Source organism: Bos grunniens, chromosome 18 (assembly GCF_055505025.1).
Source record: "Bos grunniens cultivar Pamir isolate PY7600 chromosome 18, Bosgru_T2T1.0, whole genome shotgun sequence".
In the NCBI taxonomy this organism is placed as follows: domain Eukaryota; kingdom Metazoa; phylum Chordata; class Mammalia; order Artiodactyla; family Bovidae; genus Bos; species Bos grunniens.
The window spans coordinates 54774411-54801071 of NC_141182.1; the positions used below are offsets into that span (position 1 = coordinate 54774411).

The window sequence follows — 26661 nt, forward strand, 5'->3', positions numbered from 1 at the left end:
TGCTTAAGAACCCAATTTAATAAGATTTACAAGTCGACACATACAAAAGAAGACAAACCAAACCTAAAAATGTACAAGTCACGTCAAGCCTAGGGGCGGAATCTAGAATGCAGAGAGACCCTCCGCGAGGGGCGCCGGCGCGGTGGAGATCCGATGGTAATTCCCACTGATTCTCTACATCTTGGCCTACTGAATAAACGGAACCAAAGCCTGAAACAGAGGCTAAGACTGAAGAGCCACCCAGACCTAACCTGCTCCCTCCCCTAGCCTCACTGCTCCAGGAAGAGTAGAACTGAGAAGGGGAGAGACTATGAACCTAAGAGAATGGAGCCTCCGATACAGCGGCAGGGCCTTCACGGCAGTCAGATGACCGTGCATCCCCTGCTCGTGATCCAGTGCCTGCCGTGTCTGCAAGCTGGGCTGCCCCCTGGCGACAGGAACGGGTCAGGGAGGCAGAGGGGCACCTTGGGGAGACTTGCTGCTTTGCCCCCGCTGCCACCCCGCCCTGAATCACCACTGCAGGGGCCCCATGTCAGCCCCCAGCTCCTCCTCCTCCTCTTCCTCCTTCAGCTGGAAGGGCTTCACCGGCCACTTGACCCTTACAATGGGCTCCACGTGGTCCTGCAGCCGGTGGCGCTTCATGTGGGCATTTCGACTCTTGATCTTATCGAACACCCTGCAGAGGCACCAGAGGACGTGGGGATCAGAGCAGGGGGAGGCGGGTGGGGGCACCATGAGAGGATGGAGTGGGGCTGAGGGCAGGCGGTGCCTCCAGGGAGCCCAGTACCTCTCACACTCCCGGCAGGGAAAGGCGCCCTGGCCCTCCACACTCCCGGGTGCCTCGGGGCTCCGCTTGGGGCCAGTGCTCGGGCTGGAGTTGAGGATGGACTCCCTCCTGTAACTCTTGGTCTTTATCTTTAGTTCGGGGGTTGGACGGTGGCTGGGTCTCTCCCGAGGACTGCAAGTGACCTGCAGGGGTGGGCAGAGATGACAAAAGGGTGCTGAGCCACCCCCTCACCCTGCTAAGGGACCAGCACGGACCTGGAGCCCATGGGAACATCGCCCATGGGAAGCCCCTCCTGCTGGGAGCACCCCCACCCCCACCCAGCGCAGATGGGCACCAGGCCTCCGGATTGGGCTGAACTCCAGACCCCCGGCCCCAAAACCCCCTACCTTGGCTTCCGCCCTGTCTACTTCATCTGGCTCCCTCCTGACCCTCTTTTCTGGCCCTGGGGCTCGGCCACAGTCAAACTTGATCATTTTTTTCCAGATGTAATAATACTCGACACACTGGGCTACGGTCTTTGTCTGGATCTGATGGGGGAAGACAGAAGCTGGCTATGGACAGCGCCTCAGGAGCAGCAGTGAGTGGGGCCTCGATGCCCTAAAGCCCCTCCCCCTCAGGGGGCCAGCTGCCACTTTTTGAAAACCCTCCTGAACTCTCTCCTGCTATGGCTTGGTGGACCCCTTTACTAAAGGGGCAGAGAATCACAGACTCCTTCCGAGGGGTGAGGGGCTCAGAGAGGAAACCACCAGAGCCCACACCAGCTAAGCTCGCACGCTCTGAGCAACACGGCCGGCCCAGGAACCCTTCCGTCCAGGGATATGTACACAGAGGTATGTGTTCACTGTGACACCATATGGAGCCATGTGTCTACTGACCAGGACTAATTAAAGCAGAGCACCCTCATGCAGTGGGTACCGCATGGCCTCTGTGACAGCTGGGCAGGGCCCTACAGTAAGTACTGAGGGAAGAGGCCCCCAGGAGGACACACAATGGGACCTCCTTAGTGATCCAGTGGTTAAGAATCTGCCTGCCAATGCAGGGGATACAGGTTCAGTCCCTGGTCCGGGAAGATTCCACATGCTGGGGAGCAACTAAGCCCACGCACCCTAGAGCCCTAGCCCTACGAGAGAAACCCCTGTAATGAGAAGCCCACAAAATGTAACTGGGGAAAGCCCATGCACAACAAGGAAGACCCAGTGCAGCCCAAAACGAAGTTTATAAAAAGAGAAGGGGACACACAATGGGATACTCCTCAGCAAAATGATGAACTACTGGCACACCCGACAGCGCGGATGAAGCTCAAAACCGTCATGCTGATTATAAGAAGTCAGACAAAGCAGAGCACGTGCTGCGCGATTACTCCATTTCTATAAAACTCTAGAAAATGCAAACTAATTTACAGTGGCAGGAGGCAGAAAGGAGTTGATGGCAGGAAGGAGAGGTTACAAAGGCGCAGGAGGGAACTTCTGACCCCATGGACTGCAGCCCACCAGGCTTCTCCGTCCATGGGATTTTTCAGGTGAGTATACTGGAGTGGTTGCCACTCCCTTCTCCATGGGATTTTCCCAACCCAGGAATCGAACCCACGTTTCCTGTGTCTCCTGCACGGGCAGGCAGGTTCTTTACCCGCTGAGCCACCGGGGATAGGTACGTCAAAACATCGAATCTTACACTTCGATTATATGCAGTTTTGTGGATAAGTTTTTTAAAAAAGAGCAAAATAATCAGCAGGGTATCAAATATACAACCTCATCATTTTTTGAGAAAGTGTACATATGTGTGTAAACTGTACGGACAGTAAAAGCCTGGCAGGTTACAGTCAGAAGTAGGACAGTGGGGTGGGGCCTGGAGGGCTTTATTTTGAACATGGGCTTCTTTTCTGTACTGTTTGGGGCTGTTCCCAGCGATGGCTTTTTAAAGTTGTCAGTCGTTCAGAGCAGGAGCAGAGGGTTGCTCCCGACAGGCCCTGCGGCTCTAGCCCCTCGGTGCGGTGAGGGAACCTCGTCTACGCCAGCCTGCCACGTGCGCCTTACCGTCTTGTGTATCAAGTTAAAGTCCTTCTTGTGGGCACAGAATGCCTTCTTAAAGAGCCTCTTCTCCATGGGGGTCCAGATGTCTGAACCTAGCAAGAAATAGCCGGGGGGCATTTCTTCCTCTGGGACCACGGTCACGGCCCCTCCTTCTTCAGGCTGCTGTGACCCGGCACTGACTAGATGCCAGGATCTCTGCTAAGCCCCTTTCTTGCTTGGTCTCCTACAATCTTCAAGAACCTTAGCAGGTAGGGGCTACTACCATCCCCACTTGACAGATGCCATAGCTGAGGCAGCCACTGGTTAAGGGACTCGCCCAAGTGCAGGCGGATTCCAGGGCTGAGTGCCTGCCCCCAGCCCTCCCTGGCACCCCCTTCCCGGCCAGGCAGAGCCCAGGAGGGAACGAGTGGACAGAAGGTAGGAAGCAGCTATAAAACAGCGCCCATGGGGTCCCCCGGAGAGTACAGGCCCTCCCGGGAAGGCAGGTGAGACCCTGAGACAACACCGCTCTGCCGTGGAAACTGACTGGCCCTCGGGGGCCTCAGCCAGGCCCACACCATGCCAGCAGTCACACTCCACTCACCTGTGTAGCGGTAGCTGGCAAGAGGGTGAGTTCGCGGCTTCTGGGGTCCTCTGAGTAAGAGGGTCTCCAGGGCAACCTGGAACAGGGGGCACGGGAGGTGGAGGCCCACCTTCATCCTTTCATTCATTTGGAAACCCCAGCAGCATGCCCTAAAGCCACGCCCACCGCAGGGCCACGCGGAGCCAGCCCACCTGTTCACCTGCCCCACGCCTGCGCCTCACCTGGATGTCGCCCTGGGCTTCGTGCAGGCAGTGCAGTGCCAGCTCCAGGTTGGTGCCCCCGCCGGGCATCACGCTGGAGCAGGCCACGTTGCAGAGCTCCGTTACTGTTTTCAGGAGGGGAGGAAGCGGAGACACAGAGGGTCAGGGGGAGCCAGAGAAGAGGCCTCCCTGAGGGCACCGTTAGGGTGGGAGAGACTCCTTGTCACCACCTCCCTCTAGTAAAGGCAGGCTGAGGGAAGGGAGGGACCTGGAGGAAGGGCTCAACCCTGCTCCTGGCAGTGGGTGAGAGGGGAGGTGGGCCAGGGACCACAGCGGGAGCAGTACTGTGCTGAAGGCCGCCTCTGTCCACCCCTGACCCCCGCACACTGCTTCTTGCTCAGGGTGGGAACTCGGAGGACAAACTCCCTGGAGATAGAGGAGGGCCCTTGGGACCCTGGCCCCAAGGTCTCAGCCACCTCTGTCCTGCGTTTCCGGGTTGCTCATCACATCTCCCCACGGCTTCCAGACCAGAGAAGCGACATGCTCATCAATCCCAGCCAAAGAGCTGTCCTGGAGCTCTGGAATTTCAGCCTGAAACCGGCTTCCTATGTTGATGTGTCTGAAACGAGGACACACCCACAGGTGTACAAGACTTACGCACAATGCGTGACCGAGGTGGGAAGTAGAGCAGAGACGCCCCGTGAGTCCGCTCTCGGGCCACGGCCCTGCTCTGTGGGTGCCCTCTGCCGTCTTTCAGACACACGAAGTGTTCGTTACCCCGACAGACACACGCAGGCGTTCCAGAAGCCTCCTGAGGGACACTCAACGCCCTCCTCCGATTTCGTCGCCAGGTTTCTGGCCTCAGCCGTCTGGGGTCTAGGACCGGGGAGGTGTGTGCTGACACCTGGCCTGCCTCTACATCTGAGGTCCCCTCATCTAGCCGCAGTCCACGGCCCTGCACGCGTGTCCCCCTGTGCCACCGGCAGTTCTCTCCAGAGCCCCAGTGTTCTGGGCCTTCTATCCTCAGGGAGCCAACTACGGTATGTCCGGACAGACGGACTGCTGAGGGGGGACAGCCGGAGAAGCCCAGCACTTCTCTCCTGGAGAGGCTCAGCACCTAGACCGGGTTCCCTGGGATGAAGGTGCCGACAGAGCCACACGGGAATGCGCAGAGGGCAAGAGCGTCCCCATTCTGGAAGGATCCTCAGGTTCTGTCCCAACTCACGGTTCAATGCTGATCTTGGTGTCGTCCTTCACCAGACAGATGCCGAAGGAGCCATCCAGGGGATCTGGAAAACACGTAAAGAAGAGCCTCAAAAAGGCTGGCTACAACTGACCTGCGAGGCCCTTTCTGACTCCCTTTCTGGAGCAGCTAATAGACCCACTACTGTATATAAAATAGATAATCAACAAGGACCTCCTCGACTTCCCTGGTGGTCCAACGGTTAAGAATCCACCTTGCAAAGCAGGGGACATGGGTTCGATCCCTGATCTGGGAAGATCCCACATGCCACGTGCACCACAACTACCGAGCCAGCGTGTTGCAACTTCTGAAGTGCGTGTGCCCCGGGGCCATGCTCCGCAACGAGAGAAGCCACTGCAATGAGAAGCCTGCACACCACAACTACAGAGCAGACCTGGCACGCCACTAGAGAAAGCCCGCACGCAGCAAGGAAGGCCCGGTGCAGCCCAGCAAACAGAACAGAACCAAAAAAACCCAAGGACCGACTGTACAGCACAGAGAACCATACTCAATGATCTGCAATAGTAACCATACTCAATGATCTGTAATAGTAACCATACTCAATGATCTTCTCTATGGGAGAAGAATCTGAAAAGAACAGATAAGTGGATAACTAAACCACTTTTGCTGAACACCTGAAACCAACACAACATGGTAAATAATCATGCTCCAATATACACGCCAATAAAAAACTATACTCCAATATAAAATAAAAAAGTAGAAAAAAAAGACTGCATGGTATGAAATTATCTCAAAAATTAAAAGTAGAACTATCATATGGTCCAGCAATCCCACTTCTGGGTATTCATCCAAAAGAATTGCAGTCAAGATCTCAAAACTACATCTGAACTCCCATGTCCACTCCAGCACTATTCACAGGAGCCAAGAGGTGGAGACCACCTCAGTGTCCCCGATGGGCAACTCCACACATACAGGAAATGGGCTGTGTGCCTACGATGGGGCGCTGTTCAGCCGTCAAAAAGGAAATTCTGCAGAATGCAACAGGGCAATGAACTCTCATACAGTGCTCGCGGAAGTGTAAAACGACCGTTTTGGAAAAGTCTGGCAGTTCCTTAAACAGTCAAACAGTTACCCTATGGACCAGCAATGCCACCCTGAGGCATACACCCAAGAGAAATCAGAACTTAGGTACGACGAAAACTGATGCCTAAGGGTTCTTAACCAGTGCTCTTTGCAATAGCCAAGGGACAAAAACAGCCCAAATGCTCACCAACTGATGAGTGGATAAATAAAAGGTCACCTGTCCAGACAATGGTGTATCATTCATCCATAAAAAGAACGAAGCCCTGATACATACGACGGGGTGAACCCTGCAGATGTTCCTCCAAGTGAACAAACCACACACAAACTGTCACGTATCACAGGACACCGATTCGATGAAACGTCTAGAGAAGGCAGACCCATGGAGAGAGAAACTAGACCAGTAGGTGAGTGCTGCCCAGGGCTGAGGAGCTGGGGGGCTATGGGGCCTGTGTGTAACTGCTTGTGCATATAGCACATCTCCTGAGGAGATGAACATGCTTAGGATCAGACTGTGTGATGGGTGCACAACCCTATGAATATTCTCGCAAACACCGTACACTTTAAACGGGTGGTTCCTGTGATCTGTGAATTATATCTCAGTAAACCTGTTTAAAAATTACTCAAAAGACTGGGCAGAAGAAGGGTGGCTAGGTTAAATGGCCTGTTTTCTTTCTGCCTACAAAATTACAAGCAGCTAGAAGGCTGCTGGACCCAGATAGTCCTGGGATAGTTATGAACAGCAACGGGACCGCCAGACCGATGCAGCCACAGGCCAGGGAAAACGGCTGAACCGCATGCTACCAGAGGGGTGGGTCTGGCCTGCCACGGCCACCGGAGGGGGTGGGGATCAGCCTCACTCACTGAGCACCGTGCTGATGAGCCTGTCAGGGCTGGCCTGAGCGGACGTGGAACAGAGGGTGTTGAAATAGAGCCCTGAGCCCTCCCGGATGGGGCTGAGCATGGGCGGCGGTGTGTAGGGCGAGCACTGGAACAGCCCCTTCAGGAGGCGGTCCACCAGGAACACGGGGGAGCGCAGGCGGCTCTGGTGACACCCCCCCGGGCCCGGCTGCCCGAACGTGGGGGGCGGAGGAGGGACGAACAGCGCCTTGGGCTGGGGGCGCTTCTTCCGCTTTCGGTGCTGGCCATTCTCCTTGCTGTTTCTCTCGTCCCCATCCTTCTCCTGTCCCTGGACAAGAAGAGGCTTCAGAACCCCGAGGGGTCACCTGAGGCCACCTGCCCCAAGCTCAGTCATTAAGACGGCAGGAGAGCAGGACAGGTAGTGACCACAGAGACGTGTGCCCAGCCTGACCGTGCCCACAGCCCTCAGCAGAGGCAGCCGGGCAGGGCCACCATGCCTGCGCCAGACCCCAGACCCTGAGCTGGGCGGTGTGCGAAGCTGGAGCCTTCTCGTGCATCCACACCCCCAGGGAGAGGCCCTCCCTCAGACCATTTTCGAAACTCACTGATCTCGCGGCTCAGTATGCTCTCTCTCACCTCCATGCAATCCGCTCCCCCCCATCCCCATCTTACTCCTTCTCGTCTTCTGGATCTCAGCTCTAACACCCCCTCCTCCAGGAAGTCCTCCCTGGCCTGCTCAGGCTGGTCTCTGGTGCCCCCTTGGGGCTCCCACAGCTCCCTCGGCTCCCCTCCCAGCCCAGCCCAGCCCAGCCCACTCCACGCGTCACTGTCTGGGGATGGGGGCTCTCCACTCCACTGGGCCGGGAGCCCCAGGAGACAGGCTGCTGTGGTTGCTGCCGTGTCCCCAGCGCAGAGTCAGACACAGAGGAAGTCCAGTGGAGGGTGAATGAATGAATGGATTGAAACTAAGCTCTTCCAGAGTCAGGAGTTCGGGGCTTTTCCCACGGCTCCCATTGGCAGGTGGGAGTGGCGGGATGGAGGTGAACTGATCAGCACTCACCTTGCTCCCTGGGGGGCGGTTTGCTGGGGCCACAGGGACCCCCAAAGAGGCTGTGGTTGGGTTGCCCAGGCACTTTCTGGCTCCCAGGGGACTCTGCCCATCCCCCTCTGGCCTCAGCACCTGTCTTGAGGGCTTGCAAAACTCCATGCCAAACACCTGCACACAGAGAAGAGACAGCCCTTTAAGGGGAAGAGGTTGGGAGCAAGGGCCCCTCCAGAGGAGCACTGCCCTGGCTCCCAGCCCCCAGCCAGGCCCCCACCTCTCCCCAACTCTGGTGAGCTGAATGCAGCCTCACGCCCCTTCACCTGTGGATCCTGCTTCCCTCGAGGTGACGGCCACTGGTCGCTGTGAAAACACATGTGGCTGTTCAGCCCCTTCTCTGTATAGAACATCTGGCTGCAGTTCTTGCAAATGTACGTGCTCCTTGGCTCTGCCCAGTCTGTGGAGCCCCTGTTGTGCTGGTGACTGCGGGGAGACGTGTCAGGAGGCAGGAAAGGGAGAATGGGGCTCCATCCCCAAGCCTGGATACCCTGACAGCTGCGGGTGAACTGAAGGAAAGGAGACGATGCCCCGATCCCCCACGGCCTGGTGCTTGCCCCTTCAGGAGGGCAGCACCCACAGCTCGCCCCTGGGCGGCAGGTCAGAGCCAGCAGGGGACTCCCGGGGGTGCTGAGCTCCCCAGGCCGGGCAGGGAGGGGCTACTGCACTTACCAGCCGCCGGTCACGTTCTCCTCCTTCATTGGGTGGGGGAGCCGGTAGATATTTCCACCCTGGAGACGAAAGCACACCTCAGCCGACAGATCAGAGATGAGGTGCAGGAGTGAAAGCTGTGAGGCACTTAGGGGAAAACACGGCTGTAATTCTTAGTGACCCTGAAGCAGGCCACAGTTCCTTGGGTGACTCCAAAACCAAAGACAGAACAAATCAGCAAAACGTAAACTTTCTTTTTAAAAAAAAAACTGAAACCTTCTGTGCTTCAAAGGATAGCATCAAGAAGTGAAAAGTCACAGGCTTCAAAAACAAACTTATGATTACCAAAGGGGAAAGGTGGGAAGAGGGAGTTTGGGATTAACAGAAACACACGACTATATACAAGACAAGTAACCAACAAGAACCTACTGTATAGCACAGAGAACTCTACTCAGCATCCTGCAATAACCTACAAGGGAAAGAATCTGAAAACTCATGGATATGTGTACACGTATGACTGCGTCACTTCGCTGTACACCTGAAACCGACACAATGCTGTAAGTCAACTAGAATATAAACTAACATTTTTTAAAAAGTGAAAAGACAGAATGGGAGAAAAAGAGTCGCAAATCACGTATCTGGTAAGGGTCTTGTATATGTAATACATAAGGAATTCTCACAGCTCAAGAGTAATAACACAAACCAACTTAAAAATGGGCAAAGTCTCTGAGCAGACACTTAACCAGAGGATGTATCAATAGCCAATAAGCACATAAAAAGATGCTCAAGACTGTAGCCATCAGGGAAATGCAAATCAAACCATAATCAGGTTATCGCTTCCCACCCACTAAGGCGGCTGTATCAGAAGGAAACAGCTGGACGATGACAAGTGTTGGTGAGAAGCTGGAGCCCTCAGACTCTGAGTGGGAAGGTAAGACGGTTTTTGGAAAAGTCTGGCAGTTTCTGAAACAGAGAGGATTACCCTATAATCCAGCAATTCTGGTGTTACCTCCCAGGAGAAATGAAAACATATGTCTAAACAATAACAGACGTTAAGGGCAGCACTATCACAATGGCCAAGTGAACACAACCCAGATGCCCACACGTGTGCGTACAATGGACAACTACTGAGCAATACAAAGGAAAGAAGTTCTGATCCACGCTACAATACGGATGAACTCTGAAAACATCGTACTAAGTGGAAGAAGCAAACGACACAAAAGGCCACACAACGTATGATTCCAATCATACGAAGTGTCCAAGACAGGCAAATCCATGGAAGCAAAGGTGGACTCATGATTGCTAGGGGCTGGGAGGGATGGAGAGACTGTGGTAGACAGCAGGGTATGGGGTGTCTCTTGGGGGTGATGGAAGTATTTAGGCAAAGAGCAGTGAAATGCAAGGGTGCACAGCCTTGTAAACATGCTCAAAAGCCACTGGGTGGCACATTTTTGAGTGGTGAGTCAGGGACTTGCTGGTGGCCCAGTGGTTAAGACCGCATGCTTCCAATGCAGGGGGCATGGATTCAACCCCCGGTCGGAGAGCTAACATCCCACATGCCTCGCGGCCAAAATAAAATAACCAAATATAAAACTGAAAACTTAATCTCAAAAAATAAACAAGATGGTGAGTGAGACAGCATGTAAATATTAAAGCTATCAAAAAAAAATTAAAGAAGAGGATGAGATAGCTGTGGCCTGACAGAAGGATGCTGGACCTCAGAAGGTCAGCAGGAGGTAAGGCCGAGCCCTCTACTCCTGGGACCTCGTGGGCGCCACGTGGGGGACCTGAGCGCTCCACGAGGGCCGACCGGCACAGCGCCAGCAGCTGGGGGCCAAGTCAGACCTGTGACCCGTGACTCACGACCAGAAAAGACACGGCATTTCACACGGCAACGTCAAAGGCCGAGGAGCGCTACCTTCACATCCTCTGAAGACGCGAAGGAGGCAGATCCAAAAGGAAGCGAGAGGGAGAAAGGAAGCAAACAGAAAACGTGTAGTGAAGCAACGTGACACCGAGTGTCTCTCCCAACTCGAAAGCCCTGTTTCGTGCGTGCGTGGTGGGCTCGTGGTAGGGGGATGATGGGAGGGACCACCTCTTCTCTGAACCCTCCCTCCCCCTCTGTACAACTGCATCTGAGGATTCGCTGAGGTTAAACAAGGTGCCTGGACAAGTCAGAAACCCAGAAGTGGGTAATGACCAGACTCTGCCTCCTGTAGGGTTAGGTCCGTGAGACGGCCCTGGTACCTGGATCCTGTTGAATATCGTCAGTTTGGACTTGGAGTCCCTGGAGAGGTCTGCTGGAGGCCCTGCCGACGAGAAGGAAGCCATGGCCACCTGACTCGGGGAAGCCGCACAGCACATATCCATTTTCACCTTCTCCTTCCGGAAGCCTGAAAAGCGCTGTGCTCTGGAGTTGCCGGAGAAGAGCCTGTAGCCTCCACCCCGGGAGCAGGCCGGGCCCTTTTCGGCTTTTGTGGCCCCAGAGGCCATGCCATTCTCAGCCTGGGTCTGCTTCCCTGGAAGGTGGGTTCCAGATGGCTCGTCCCCTCCTAACTGGGTCTGACGCAGGCCCCCGGGAGAGAAGATATCGCCCAGATCCAAGGTCCCTTTTGAGGACCTCAACTGCTTGGCCAGAGAAGAGATGTCCGGGTTCCCGGGAGGGTCCAGGGATGACGCTGTGAGGGCTGGCGGAGCAGCAGCCACTTTTGGCCCACCCTTTGCATCCCGGCTCATGCTGCCAGGTGAGGCCTCCCTGGGGAAAGTGGATGTGGATTTTCTCCGGCAGGCTGGGGAGCCCTCTGGCTCAGGGTTCATGGGGCCAGCACGGAGAGAGTCAACAGTGGGCGTCAGAGACGGGGGCTGCTGTGGCCGTGGCCCCTGCAGCGGCTTCAGGGGGCCCTGCTTGCCATCGGGAGTGGGGAGCTGGGAGGAAGCGGTGGCCACCTGGGCATGAGAGAAGATCCGCTGGGACTTGGTGATCATCTGGAACACCTGCATCTGCTCGTGGCTCACCAGGGACTCCTGCGACTTCAGGAAGAGCTGCCGGAAGAGCGGCGTGGCATCCGACGAGAGGCTGCTGGGCTTCAAGCCAGGATCCTGTGAGCCAGGGTCCCCGGGTTTCGGCCACCGGAAGGAGTCGCAGTCAAACTTGCTCTTCTTGGGAGCCCAGCAGTCATCATCCCCACTGGCACAGGCAAATCTGGGGTCCCCCGAGGCCTCCCCGGGAGCCTTCAGGAGCATGGGAGGGAAGGGCGGCACGTCCTCTGGGCCGAGCCCCAGGCCAGCTGAGGGTTCCCCCACTGGGGAGGTGCTGCTGAGCCCAGGGCCAGGCTCAGAGGCCTCCTGGGATGGCGGCTTATGGACGACAAACATACCATTCCCTTTGCTCTTGGGGCAGCCCGACAGGTTCTGCAGCCACTGGAAACTGTGGCTTGATGGCTGGGAACCAGTGGTGGGGATTGTCTGGCCACGGAACAGAGGCAGGCAGGAGGGCAGAGGGGCGCCCTCGGGCCAGCCCTCCAGGGAGGATGAGAGCTGGAGTGGCTCTAGCTCGGCTGGGTCGGGGCCGCTGCTCTCCGCTGCCCGCGAGTGAATGGCCGTGAACACGTCAGCGGCAGGCTCCTTCCTTGAGGGCCTCGACTCCTCGAGAACGTCAGGGCCCAGGGTCCCCGGGGTGCCAGCTGGGCCGCAGCAGGAGGACCCCGAGGACGGGCAGGAGCAGGCCACGTTCCTCCCCTCACCGCTGTCCGCAAGCCCAGCCGGCCCCGGGGAAGGGATCTTGTGGTGGACGATGCTGTTCACGAGGCAGCGCAGGAAGTCTCGGTTGGGCAGGAGGGAACTGGGGGACCTCAGGCCGGATGGTGTGGGCTGGCCTGCCACCTCGTGCATGTGGGGTGAGTCCCCACAGGCCTCCTCCTCCGGGGGCACCTCCTTGAGGATGCACAGGCCGTGCTGGACCTCGTAGTGCCGGCGCAGCGAGCGGTAGTCGCAGTAGCTCTTGCTGCAGCCCTGCTCGATGCACACGAAGGGCTTGGTCTTCTGGTGGGTGAGCATGTGTCCGGTCCTGGAAGCACACGAGCACGGGGTCATGGGGGGTCTTTTGTGCGAGTCACCTGTCGCAGGAACCCAAGCACGTCCCCAGGGGCCATCGGGGCAGAAAATGGGCTCAGACCCCATGAAGAAAGACCCCCGACTAAGGTCAAGGTCATCTAGAACGGGGGCTCTTTCCCGCACCCTTAGGCAAACCCCTAATCAGAGAAAAAATCGTGGGAGCCAAGTCAGAGTTCCCCAAAGCAACACCAGTCTCCAGAGTTGCTCCCTGAGGACTTGGGCTCAGCTGGCAAGTGAGTTTTGAAAAAACACTGTTTACTTTGGATGTTCATAGTAGCAAAGTGAAAAGCCATAGAGAACATAAAGCGAACCTGCTTAACTTTCCATGTCTCTCCAAGTTATTTGCCCACAGAATCACCTTTTTCCAAAGAGCCCCTTTTAGCATCCTGAGAACCAGAGTTCGGAGAACGCATGCAAAGAAGTGTTAACTTGGGGGTGCTCCTTCTTTGAACAAAGGAGTCTCTGCCTTCCCAAAGGATTCCTCTAGAGAGCCACCTGCGACCCCCATCGCAAAACAAAAAGAAAAAAACTACAGATGCCCAGTCAATAAAGACTCTCTAGAAAACAGCCAAATTTGCCTGTAATTTCTGCAAATATGAATGAATACAAATGTCTTATATTTGTATCCCACTTGTACCTACGTTAATTTATTACAGAAATAAGCAAATGGGTAAATCACCCTCTGGGTTCCCAGCAGCCCTACTCTGGATGGTTCTGATAAATGAGGCACAATAAATAAAAAAATTCTCCCCCCAAAGGTGAACCCTTAGCTTCCATCTGAGGGAAGCAGCAGAGAAGGGATCAAGAGACCCAGGTTCTGGCCCTAACTGTTACCATCCTGTGACATGAGCAAATTGCTTCCCATCCCTGGCGGGGAGTGGGGTGGGGAGGGGGTTAGGCAGCAAGGACAGAATGAAAGTGGGATTCGCTGATGCTCTGTGCAGGCTGTGCTCCTCAGCTGCTCAGTCGTGTCTGACCCTTTGTGACCCCATGGACTGTAGCCTGCCAGGCTCTTCTGTCCATGGGATTCTCCGGGCAAGAGTACTGGAGTGGGTAGCCATTCCCTCCTCCAGGGGATCTTCCCGACCCAGGGACTGAACCCGCGTCTCTAGCATTGGCAGGTGGATTCTTTACCACTGTCTCTCCTGACAAGCCTGGGCATGCTATCAAAAGGTGATGGATAATCCTTCCCACTTACAGGTCTTTCCATTTGAAAAGTCTTGTCTTTCCTTCCTCAGTAGCAAGAAAACCTTATCATTTCTAAGGCATGAAGAACAAAGGTAATTCTGCTCTTACACTGGGCTTGCTTTTTAAAATCAAGAATTTAAAAAAAAAAGGGAGAGTGAACATTCCAAGCATTTCATAGCCTCTCATAGTCTCTTATCCCAATGCATACCCCTCACAGAGCACAGATCTGTTCTCTTCAGGCACCTGCTCTAAATCTTTCTGCACAGAGTTAGCCCAATTCCCTCCAGGACAAAACTGCCCCTGGGGTGTGTCTTTAAACCACAGGGGTCCCGTCTGCCAATCGCAGCAGCACTCGCCTCTCTGGAGTGGGTTTGGGGGCTGGGGCCGTGTGGGTCTGGCCCCCGGAACCCTGGCAGCTCAAGGAGACCAGTCTGCGTCTGAGCACAGGTTGCACACCCCCGGGGGCCTCAACAGGGCGGGTGCAGGCTGATGGGAGGGGTGCTGAGGCCCAGGTGCGCCCCCGGCCCCTACACTGCATGTGAGCACAGGCTGCACACCCCTGGGGGCCTCGACAGGGCGGGTGCGGGCTGATGGTAGGGGTGCTGAAGCCCAGGCGTGCCCCCAGCCCCCTGGGCAGACGTCCTGACCCGGCCCCTACGCACAGGTGGTCCTGCCGCTTGAAGGCCTTGCTGCAGATCTTGCACACGTGCTTCCTCTCCTGGCTGTGCGTCAGGTAGTGCTTGCTCAGGGAGCTGGCGCTGCTGAACACCTTCCCACAGAGGCTGCAGTCCAGGAGTGTGTTCTGAGGGGAGCTGTGCTGCCGCTTGCCTTTCCGTGCGCTCCCCGAGGTGGCCCGGCCTCCTTCATCTGCTTCTTTGGGCACCTTGAGGGCGCCCTGCCCCAGGTCTAGATGGAGGGAGAAGGCACAGGCTCTAGACCTCCAGGGACCTCCACAGACCACCAGGCCAGGGCCCCGGGGGCACGACCTCACCTTGTAAGGAAGCCTGAGACTCGGGATCTACACACTCCTCCAGCAGCTTTGTGGAGTCACTGTCCTTCCCTGAGTACAGGGACAGGGTGTCCAGGTTGTCCTCCAGCGGCTCGCTGGGCGCGTCGGGAGCCGGGAAGCTGGGGTCCAGCTCCAGACCTCTCAGGCCACCGTAGAGCAGGTCCCGAGAGCCAGGCCCCAGGTCCCGGTTGATGGCGTCGCTGCAGGTGAGCGCCTGGTTCTCGGGAAACGAAGGGAGGTGCATCTCGGAGGGAAGGGCACCCTCGTCCCCCAGGCTGTACTGGTCCATGGCTCTCCACCGCCAGGGCTCAGCCAAGAGCTACTCTCCAGACAAGCAGGGCTGTGTGCGGAGTCAGGGAGGAGACAGCGGGTCTTGATGGTGGCTAACTCCTGAGAACGAACGAGGAAGAACCACAGTTACGAGAAGCCAACATGTACGGTGGACAGAGTGTGGACTTGGAATTCACACAGACGCGTACTGGAGTCTGTTCTCTGCCACTCAGCAGCCATGTGACCTTGGGCAGTCACTCAAGTACTACGAGCCCTAGTTTCCTCATCTGTAAATTCAGCATGAGTATCTCCATCGTGAGACTCTTGTAAGGAATAAATTAAAAAGGTTTTGGCAGCATGGTGGACTGAACCGATGTCTTTCTCCAACTATAAACTCATGAGATAAAATACAATTTTTAGTAGAGAGCCAGGCTCAAGAGATAGGTAAGACCCCAGGTGCCAGGAACAATGAAGAAACGCAAAGCCAGAGGTGTGAGTTGGCCCACGAGCGGGCCCAAGGTGAGGTCAGTCTCCTATATGGGGCCTAGGGCTATCCTCCAATATGGCGTCCACCAGTGAGCGACACGTGGCGATGAAGCACTTGAGAATGTGGCCCCAAACTGAGACCTGCGATCAGTGTAATTTACATACTGGATGTGGAAGACTCAGTACCAAAAATAACTCATTTTCATATTGATTACACGTTGAAATGAAAGCATTTTGGATCTACTGGCTTAAATATGATATTGAAACTAATTTCACCTATCTATTTTTGTTTTCTAACACGGCTATGAGATTGCTCTAAATTACATTATCTGGCTCATATTATATTTCTATTACAGAACACTATCCTCGAGGCTGTAACAGACAGATGGAAGAGGAAACAGGGCCTTGAGTTCACAGGGAAGAGCTGAGGCCCTGGAAGAGTCAAGCCATTCACAGGAAAAATAAACAAATTAAAAGAAAAACCCTACGCACAAGTCTAGGGAGGCATTCCAAGAACTAGTCAACAACAGGATGAGAGACAACAAAACCTAGTAGAGAACAGAAGACACAAGGGGCAGGGGTGCTTTTAAAAAGAAAGAAATGAAACTTCTAGAAATGCAAGGTTCTAACTCAGAACTCGCTCAGAGCAGAGTGGAAATGGAGAAGGCGTCTGTCAACAACATTCAAGGCAAGGAACCAGATACTGCAGCCAGGGGCAAAGGATATTCAACTGAGACTGACCACAGACACTACTGAGACCGGGAGAAAATAAGAGTGAGATGCTTTGGGGGAAAAGGGCTTCAAAAGACTTCTGCACTGGTGTGCGTGCTAAGCTACTTCAGTTGTGTCTGACTCTTTGTGACCCCATGGATTGTAGCCCACCAGGCTCCTCTGTCAATGGGATTCTCCGAGCAAGAATACTGGAGAGGGTTGCCATGCCCTTCTCCAGGGGATCTTCCCGACCCAGGGATTGAACCCACATCTCCTGCGACTCCTGCACTGCAGGTGAATTCTTTACCGCTGAGCCACCAGGGAAGTCCTTCTGCACTGGTAGTTTCTTAGAAAGCTAAACATAAACATGGTCTCACCATACGATCCAACCATCCCATTCCTAGATATCCACCCCAATGAGCCAAAAACTTAAAGCATCTTTATTCATGACTGCCCCAAACAGGAAGTAACCAAGATGTCTCTCAACAGGGGAGTGGATAAGCTGTGGTTAAGTCACATAATCGGATATCATCCACCAATAAAAAGCCAGGAGCGAGTAAGCTACAAAAAGACATGGAAGAAAGAAGCTTAAATGCGTATCACTAAGTGAAAGAAGCCAGTCTGAAAAGACAGTACATCCTATGATTCCAACTACATGATATTCTGGAAAAGGCAGAACTATAAAGAGACGTTAAAATTATCTATGGTGGCCAGGGTTCGGGGGCAGAAAAGAGGGATGAATAGATGAAGCAGGGGAGGGATTTTCAGAAGGAAAGTTATGACCAACCTAGACAGCATATTCAAAAGCAGAGACATTACTTTGCCAACAAAGGTCTGTCTAGTCAAGGCTATGGTTTTTCCAGTGGTCATGTATGGATGTGAGAGTTGGACTGTGAAGAAGGCTGAGCGCCGAAGAATTGATGCTTTTGAACTGTGGTGTTGGAGAAGACTCTTGAGAGTCCCTTGGACTGCAAGGAGATCCAACCAGTCCATTCTGAAGGAGATCAGCCCTGGGATTTCTTTGGAGGGAATGATGCTGAAGCTGAAACTCCAGTACTTTGGCCACCTCATGCCAAGAGTTGACTCATTGGAAAAGACTCTGATGCTGGGAGGGATTGGGGGCAGGAGGAGAAGGGGACGACAGAGGATGAGATGGCCAGATGGCATCACCGACTCGATGGATCTGAGTTTGGGTGAACTCCGGGAGTGGTGATGGACAGGGAGGCCTGGCGTGCTGCGATTCATGGGGTCGCGAAGAGTCGGACACGACTGAGCGACTGAACTGAACTGAAAGTTATTCTGTATGGCACTGTAACGGGAGATACATGCCCTCACGTGTAAGTCAGAGCCTACAGAGCTACACAACACGAGGAGCGGGCCTGAAGGCAAACCGTGGACGTCTGCTGATTTTAAAAAAAACAAAACAAAACAAAACCTTTAACACATTCCATATTCCAAGGAATCTAGAAGGTGCATGCCCAGGGCGGGCCAGTGCTCAGAAAAGGCCTGAGAAGGCTCTAGCTGTCACCCCCGGCTGACCGGGGTTTTGTGCAAGCAGGAAGTGAAGGCGAAAGCAGAGTTGTGAACTGCCTACTGAACGTCAAAGGCCCGTCTCAACTCCCACCCAGAGCCCAACTCGAAGACTGAGAGTTGTCTCAGGTGGGGTTGGTTTTGTTGTATTCCCTTTGGACAACTGAAGGGAATCTCTGTCCAGTCTCTCAACTAACAGAAGAGAGACTTCATTGACCACACCGACCAAAAATACAGTCTTTATAAAAATAGCCCAGAAAAGTCACTAAACGATTACAACAGACAGTGGGCATCAGCAAAGCCTGGAATGGGGGATCTGATTACTAGAGTCACCACATTATAATGTTCAAAATGTCCAGTTTTTCAACAAAAAAATTAGGACACATGCCAACAAAGTACGGAGAAGGCCATCTATTGCCTATGAATGGCATCAAATAATATGCAGCCTTTTCTTCCTGGCTTCTTTCACTAAGCAGAGCATTTCTGAGTTTGATCCCCGCCTGGGGCACGAATCATCACTTCATTCCCCGTTTATGGATGAACACTATTCCACTGTCTGGATTTTCTCCATCCATTCATCTGTGGGTGGGTATTTGGGTTGTTCTGAGCTATCAAGAGTAATTCTGTCCATAGAGAGACATTTAATAGACACTTGATGACTCACTGATAACAAATGGAGTGGATCCTAGAGAAACTGGAGCTTGGGTCTAGTTTCCTAGGCCGTAAGTGTCTGTTGTCTTAACGTTTCATGGTGCAGTATAACAGAGCAGTTGCACCCTCAGCGTGTCTGAGTGTCACACTACGCTTCACCTGTGTGTCTGTGTAAGTAGCCTGCTGAGGGCCCTCGAATTAAGGCTCAGTGCAGGTCAGAAATCCTGCACCAGAACTGAGGGACCCAAGTGAGTCTCAGAATTCAGAATCTGGGGTGGGGGTGGTTAGAAAGGTAAAGCAATGCATATGCCACATGTGAGCAACCCCCGGGGGCCCAGGGCGGCACCTGATGACCAAATCATTCTTTCCTCATCGATACCTTGACCACTCAGGCTTCCCTTGTAGCTCAGTTGGTAAAGAATCTGCCTGAAATGCAGGAGACCCAGGTTTGATCCCTGGGTCGGGAAGATCCTCTGGAGAAGGAAATGGCAACCCACTCCAGTATTCTTGCCTGGAGAATCCCATGGACAGAGGAGCCTGGCGGGCTACAGTCCAGGGGGTCGCAAGTCGGATTTGACTTAGCGACTAAACTACCACCCCCACACCTTAACCACTCAGAGTAAATGAAATAAAGACAGCAAAGAGCAACGTGTGAGTTCAGGTATGGCCACCGAATGAGGCCGCAGCCACCTCAGCATTCTCAGAGCTTTTGGGGATTCTAAATTGCAGACAAGAGAATGTGGATTACAGAGGTTTATATTCCGGGACAAAAGGGATTTCTCTGCCAGTTCCAAAGTTGCTTCTGCAGGGCTGCTATAAAGTATTCTCAGCACTCCAAGAAGGAAAAAACCCATTGCTTTCACTTCCTATCAATAAAAAATGAGCAAATAATACAAAACATAAACCATCATTTCAAAGAAACAGAAAGCAATATCTTACAAAGTCAAATTGTAAATGTTTTCTCCTTGTTAGACATCACACTAAGTGTTCTACTTTATGAATTCACTCTCCACAACATCCCGGAGGTCGGTTCTATTATACTCCCCGCCCCCCCCGCCCTGCTTTTTTTCCCACTTCCATTTAACAGAGAGGAAAAGGGACTCTGAGCAAGTAACTCATTTGTCAGAAGTCACACACCTAACTGGGAGTTGAAACCAGATCTTAAAACCAGATGTTTAGACTTTAGAGCTTGTGTTCTTACCTGCTACACAATACTGATTCCCTGTAAGTTAAACTATAAATGGCACTGCACCAATTATACTAGAAAACACGAAAGGTGCAGGACGAGGGCGGGGCGGGAGACAGGCTACATCTCTGACTTCCCCAGTGCCCAGTCGCCTGCCTTCCAACATACTGGTACAGTCCATGTAACAAACTGGTCCGGTTGCAACCTTGGGCAGGCATGCCAGAAGTTCAAAGGCCATGCTTTGCTATCTACATCCTTTTCCAGAGAGTAAAGCAAACCCTCACTCAACCAATATTGAACTTGCTCTTGTTCTGTCAACAGATTTCAATTCAACAAGTTTTAGCACCTGCTAGGCAGAGAGCTCCCTCCTAGGCCCTGTAGGGCAGTGTGTCTTGAACCTTGGAGACATTCCCAAACATCCAACTACTCTTTCCAAGAGTTCTGTTATTTTGTGCGTTCGTTTTGAGAACCTAAAAGAACATCTTTATATATGGATTACTGGATGACTACTTTATCACCTAGGGCGTGTGCAAGAGTGTGCTCAGTCATGTCCACCTCTTTGCAACCCCATGGACTGAAGCCTGCCAGGCTTCTCTGTCCATGGGATTTTCCAGGCAAGAGGACTGGAGTGGGCTGCCATTTCCTCCTCCAGGGGGACTTCCCAACCCAGGGATGGAACCTGCATCTCCTGCACTGACAGACGGATTCTTTATCACTGGGCCACTTGGGAAGCCGCTGATCACCTGGACTACTACCATTTGGTAACAACGCCCCAGGGGAGGTTGGTAACTGCACTAACTGCAGTAATGCCCAATGGGACAACTTTAATTGCTGCAGGCTAATGAGAGGAGGACAGAGGTGGACTTGGCTCATGATAACGCTTTTGGGCTCAACTAAAGCCAACGGACATCATGGTACAAGGGGAGGTTTTGCTGCTGCTGGAACTGAGAAAAGGAATAGGCGATCTGAGACACCACAGGGCATGCTAAACCCAAAAGGGCCCGGTGTGGTAGTCTGCAGAAGTCTTTGTCTCAAGGAAGCAGTTTAAGTTTTAGCAAAATAGCATCCCTCTCATTAAATTAACATTTGTAATATGAGTTACATTAGTTTGGTTGCTTTGTTTGTATTTAATTTGCAAGCTGACTTTGGCTCACAGTGGCATAAGAGCTGTAAGCTTCAGGAACTTGTACACTTTATCATCACTTAAGCTTTGTTCATTAGTTTAAAAAAAAATTTAAAACAACACTGGGGATCCAAGGCAATTTTAAGTTTTGCCTTTTAAAAAGACCCATCATTCAACGACTGGTGGGGGTAAGAAGACAAAGGGAGTCTCCTGTGAAATACTACAACCTCTGGGGAAAGTAACTCACTATAAGATTGTAGACAGCAGCCATAAATCCGCAACTAACTAGGTAAATAACACCCACAGCAGCTCTGTTTGGCAGGGAGGCAGGGGACAATCTGAGTATCTACCTGTCTACAAAGATGTTTTATTTAGTCCCCAGTTAATTTCATCATTTTTCAATTATTTATCAGGTTGAAAAATCTGTCAGCGTTCTTTCAGACAGAGTGAAAACGAAATGTGAAATGTGCTGGTGCTCAGGACAGAGTGAAAACGAAATGTGAAGTGTGCTGGAACTCAGTCCTGTCTGACTCCGCGACCCCATGGACTGTAGCCTGACCAGGCTCCTCTGTCCATGGGATTTCCCCCAGGCAAGAACACTGGAGTGGGCTGCCATTTCCTTCTCCAGGGGATCTTCCCGACTCAGGGCTCGAACCTGCATCACTTGCGTCTCCTGCACTGACAGGCGGATTCTTTACCTCTGCGTCACCTAGGTTTCTCTTTGGGGCAGATAATCATGGTCTGAAAGAACTGTCTGCGCTGGTGGCAACGTTCTAGATCTGCACTGTCCAGTGACAAGCCCTGGGCATGTGTAGCTCACAAGCAGCTAGAAATGTAGCTGGTGCAACTGACAGATAAAGTTCTTTGTTTTACTTACTTTTAATTAAATTAGCTACAAGTGGCTAGTGGCTGTCACATGGGACACTGCATTAAGAGAATATTTCCAACTTCTACCTACAAACCTGGGGGGAAAAATCGGATGCTCTGTCAACGCCGAGTCTACAAAGCAACAACTGGCTGGAACTGCCTTTCTTCATCTATTTATTTTCTATTTTTTTTGGCTATGCCGTGCAGCATATGAGATTTTCGTTTCCCCGACCAGGGGTCGAACCCATGCCCCCTGCAATGGGATTGCGGTCTTAACCATTGGACCACCAGGGAAGTCCTCACAGTTGCCTTTAGACACAGTGCACTCGCCAGTTTGCCAGAGTCCCCACCACTCCCTGGTGGCTCACAGCCTCCCACCCCACTCATTTACCTGCCTGCCAGGCTCCTCTAAAGAGGGCCTGGCAAGACATTTGTATTTTTTAAAATATTTATTTGTTTGGCTGTGCTGAGTCTCAGTTGCAGCATGCAGGATCTTTTCTTCTTTTTTAGTTGTGGCATTTGATTGCCTAGTTACGGCATGTGGGATCTAGTTCCCTGACCCAGGACTGAACCTGGGCCGCCTGCGCTGGGAGCACAGAGTCTTAGCCACTGGACCACCAGGCACTGGACCATTCAGGTGTCCCAAGACACGTGAATTTATAATGGTTGACTTGTGCAGTTTCCCTTGACCACTTTCTCTCCACTCGGCTTTACCAAATGAAACCCTTCAAAATCAGATCGAAACAGCTCCTCCACTTTGGAGAGTACTCCCAACATAATTAAGTCAGAGATTATTTCTCCCTCATCAGAGCTCTGACAATCCAGTTAACACTTAACTCAAAAGACCTTAGAGTTTAATTCTCTCTCAGGTTCCCCCAGACTATAACCTCCAGCATGACTTCCAACTCTGCCTCATGTATCTGTACTTCTCACAGCATCTTGCTGGGCACAGAAGGCTGATCAAAGGAGCTCTCAGCATCCCTTTCCTTGATGAGTGACAGCATTCCATCATGCCACCTCTTGCCCTCTTTGGAAAGTCCTAACCTGCTAACATGTCAGCCTTCCCCCTCTGCCCCTGCCCCGCCCAAGTGCCACTTCCTCTTTCTCTCTCTGCATCAGGGTCACCAGGGACGGAGTGAGCATGTCTGGGTAACATCAGGTTGTTGGGAGCTGGAAGATAGGAGAGACTTCCAGCTTTTACCCTACCTACACCAATTCTTTCTTATTTTCCCACACCAAACACTGCTGTAAACTCTAGGCCTATTGTATTTGACCCACACTGTGCTTTTAAGAATTAGATCAGCAACATTTTTTTATGTTTCATGGGGAAGATCTTAACTAGTTTTTCTGGCTTCTCTTGAAGATGGTTAGATTTGATATTCGCTGCTGGTTAACAATAGGATAGAGTGAGGGACAAGAGACTTCCCAAGTGACTCAGTGGTAAAGAATCCACCTGCCAATGCAGGAGACGCAAGAGACACGGGTTAGATCCCTGGGTCAGGAAGATCCCCTGGACTAGGAAACGGCAACCCACTCCAGTATTCTTGCCTAGAGAATCCCATGATAGAGGAGCCTGGTGGGCTACAGTCCATGGGGTGGCAAGAGTTAGACATGACTGAATGACTGTGCATGCACACATGAGGGGCAATGGCCATCTCTGTACTGGGTGATGGCCTCTGGTTCCCGTGGTCCTCACTTATCTTCCTGCCTGGCCCCCATAATCATCAGCGTTATAATAATAATAATAATAATAGTAGCACACATTTACTGAAGATTTATCATGTTCCAGGCTCTACTGCAATCACGTATATATCATTTAATTCCCACAGCGCCCCTAGAGGAAAAATCAAGGAAAAATCTTCCTCTAGCCATGTAACCAATATAATTTTAACTATTAACTCATTTCCATTGATCACTCGTTGGAAAAGAGAAAGACATTGAGGAATCAGAAGGCTATGACTGCACTTGCCAGAGTGAATTCTTACACAGAATTAACTAAACGAAGAAAAGAGACGTCAAAGTTTCTCACTCCACAAGCTGATCCTAGCAGAAAATGCAGATAATCATTAAAATCTAGAACATTTTCACAGTGAGGACAACGAGAGGACCCCTGGGGTCCTCAAGCGCCTTTCAGGTAGTCTGTGAGGTCAAAACTATTTTCATAATAATATTTACATGTTATCTGCTTTTCTTATTCTAGTGAAACTTTAGAGGATTTATCTCAAGAGGCTGCATGCAGAAGCAGATATAAGACACCAGATGACTCTAAAAATGCAAAACAATGCCACTTTTCTCACTAAATGTTCTTTTTTGAAATAAAAGTGCCCATTAGGTTAACGTATAATGGGTTTACTATTGCTATTTTTAAATGAATTCATATTTTAAAAATTTATTAGTTTAAACTCCTAATACAGCAAATATCAGCAGATATAAATTCTTCAGCCACCTGCTGCAAAGAGCCGACTCATTGGAAAAGACTGTGATGCTGGGAAAACTGAAGGCAAAGAAGGGAGTGGCAGAGGATGAGATGGTTGGATGGCATCAATGACTCAATGGACATGCGTTTGAGCAAACTCCGGGAGATAGTGTAGGACACAAAAGCCGGGTGTGCTGCAGTCCATAGGGTCACAAAACGCTGGACACAATTTAGCAACTAAACAACCACAGTTCACATGCACAAAAACACCCTGGGTGGGGTCTTTAATAATTTTTAAGTCTAAAGGGCTCTGAAGACAAAAAAGTTTGAGAACTGCTGCTCTGAAGGGAAAAAGTCCAGCACATATGCATGGCCCAAACATGATATATACAAGATATATATCTGTGTATGTGTATCTAACCTAAACCCAAATTCCAAACTGGTGGCCAGCAAACACGTTTTGCAAGGGCCCCACACTGTATTTAAAAACTTGTTAAATTGGTTCTCAACACTTACCAATCAAAATACTTCACATAAAGACAGCATTATGGCTTCTTCTCAAAAACAAAAACTTCTGGCAACACTGTTGTGACATTTCTACTTGGCCATTTCCACTGGCTGCATCACTAGATGGGGAACACAATCTCTGTTTCACCACACTCTGGACCTTTACCTGCCCATCCCCGGTAGGCATCTACATTGCTGAGCTAAAGAAGAAAAGGATTCCTTTGCAATAAATAATCAAACAGACATCAATCTAATAAATGTCTGGATTCCTCCAGATCAGTCAAAATGTACAATAAGTGATCCTCTTTCTTATCTGTTCTCCTAAAGCAGCAACTTGTGTAATGGCCTTGGACTGATCAGAAACCCTCCTGAGAAAAAGGAATCCATCTGAAAACGGAGACATTCTCCAACAAGTGCAAAGCAAGGAAACTCACCAGGAGAAGGAGTGAGTGAATCAATTCCCAGGGAACAGGGGGGCCCAGTGTAGGCCCCACAGAGAAAGGGGTTCCGGTGACAGTCAGATCATTGGCTATTTCTTCCTGGAACGCTGGACAGTAAATTCAGGACCCTTATTCAACTTCTTCTGCCCTGAAAGCAGGTGGTGGAAAGGAAGGGGCTGTCAGAACCTGGGTCCCCAAAGAAGCAAGGGCACGGGTGTGAAACTGGGGGCGACTGGTAATTTTTGGAAGAAGGAAGAAAGCAATACTAAACTGGGGAGATCTAGGTAGGAAAATGGATTTTGATGTTCAAGGAGTTATTTTTTCTTTCTTTCCTTATTTTCCTCCCCTTGGGAAGGAACCTGGAGAGCTTTGCTGGGAGAAGTCTAACTGAGGTGGAACAGGTGATGAAAGGGGTTTGTGTTGGGATTTCTGGGGAAGAGTTGGAAAGAAAAATATTAGACAAGAGAGAAAACGGAAGGACTGAGTTGGTTTGTTATCAGTGGAAAGATATTCCAAACAGGGGGACTCATGGTGGGAGGAAAGAATTTTTGCTGGAAAGTGATCCTCAATGAAGAAAAAAAAATTTTTTTTTTGCTAGAGAAAGTTCCTAAGGGGAGGGGGAGGGGCGAAATCAAGGCGTCTAGGCGGGCTTCTTGGTTTTGCTGGAAGATCCTAAATAGAAACAAATCTGGGTCCTCTAAAGTGGGGATCTTTGGGAGGAAAGCGGATTTTTAGCACCAGGGCCTGGAAAAGCGGAGGGCAAATGCAAGGCCGAGATGCAGAAAGTGCGGAGGTCGGGTAGGGCCCGCGGCGCGAGCTGGGGAGCTGCGAGGGGGCAGTTGGGGCCTGGGGGGCGGGGTAGGAAAGAAAAGGGGGTGCAGCGAGCCAGGGGCCTCTGAGGAGAGTCTTCTCCAAGGGGGAAGGGGCTGCGGGGATGCAGCGGGGCCCGGAGCTGTTGGGGTGCAGAAGGTGCGTGCGTGACGCGGGGTGAGGGGCGCTCGCCACGCCTGCTGCGCCTCTCGAAAGGGAGCTGGGCCCCCCTAAAAAAGAAACATAAAAACGAATTAGATTTTAAAAGGGGGAGGGGTTGACGAATGAGGAAGGGGCGGGAAAGGGCAGGGTAAGAAGGAAGGGGAGGGGGCAGGGGCAGCAGCAACCGGGTTTTACCCGCCCCGGGGGCTCGCGCGTCGGGCCTCGAGCCTCGCGGGCATCCCAGCGGCCCCCAGCCTGCCCCCGCGCCGCCTGCCGGCCGGGCGCGCACGCGCAGCCGGGCCCGCCCCTGGAGAGCCCCGCTCACCCGCGGCGCGGGCGCGCGTATGTGGCCGAGGGCTGCCTCGCGCCGCCTCGCGCCGCTCAGACCGGCCTCGCGCCGCCCGGGCTCCCGGCGCGTGCCGCCCGGCCGCGCACTCTCGGCGGCTATTCGGACGTCGCCGAGGGGGCGGGGCCACGCGGGGGCGTGGCCAGGCGCGGTCAGGTGACCTGCGGCGGGCGGGAAAGGAGGCGGTTGGTCGCCATTTTGGGAGGAGGGCGGTTGAAGGCGGGAGAGTGTGAAGGAGCACAGGGAAGGGGACCGCGGGGGGAGGGGCCGGCGCCCCACGACCCACACACTGAGGCGGAGAGTCGGGCGTCTCCGGCCATTGTTCCTGGAGGGCGGCATTAGAACGCAGCA

General features: G+C 52.5%; 1 protein-coding gene across 5 annotated transcripts; it reads right to left on the bottom strand.

Moving 5' to 3' along the window:
• Positions 1 to 26424, bottom strand: ZNF541 (zinc finger protein 541). 5 transcript variants are annotated; one of them, XM_086353347.1, is made up of 17 exons: positions 26290 to 26424; positions 24987 to 25140; positions 14788 to 15195; positions 14459 to 14702; positions 10743 to 12561; positions 8517 to 8575; positions 8111 to 8150; positions 7806 to 7961; positions 6749 to 7073; positions 4826 to 4889; positions 4077 to 4219; positions 3622 to 3725; positions 3401 to 3476; positions 2821 to 2909; positions 1174 to 1314; positions 788 to 969; positions 1 to 676 (listed from the first exon to the last, which is right to left on the bottom strand). In XM_086353347.1, exons 3-17 carry the CDS (start codon positions 15092 to 15094, stop codon positions 511 to 513), a joined length of 3915 nt encoding a protein of 1304 aa, XP_086209473.1. In that variant the 5' UTR covers positions 15095 to 15195; positions 24987 to 25140; positions 26290 to 26424; the 3' UTR covers positions 1 to 510. The 5 variants fall into 5 exon arrangements, with proteins under 5 accessions (XP_086209473.1, XP_086209469.1, XP_086209471.1 ...); XM_086353343.1 differs by having other exon boundaries at positions 8111 to 8270; XM_086353345.1 differs by lacking the exon at positions 26290 to 26424 and adding an exon at positions 26160 to 26277 and having other exon boundaries at positions 8111 to 8270.
• Between the last annotated feature and the right edge of the window lie 237 nt (positions 26425 to 26661).

Coding starts and splice junctions, on each gene's coding strand:
- ZNF541 (XM_086353343.1), bottom strand. CDS start 15,094: ATGGACCAGTACAGCCTGGGGGACGAGGGTGCCCTTCCCTCCGAGATG. Junction 12,562..14,458: donor TTCAAGCGGCAGGACCACCT/GTGCGTAGGGGC, acceptor GTGTGCTTCCAG/GACCGGACACATGCTCACCC. Junction 970..1,173: donor TAGACAGGGCGGAAGCCAAG/GTAGGGGGTTTT, acceptor CCACCCCTGCAG/GTCACTTGCAGTCCTCGGGA.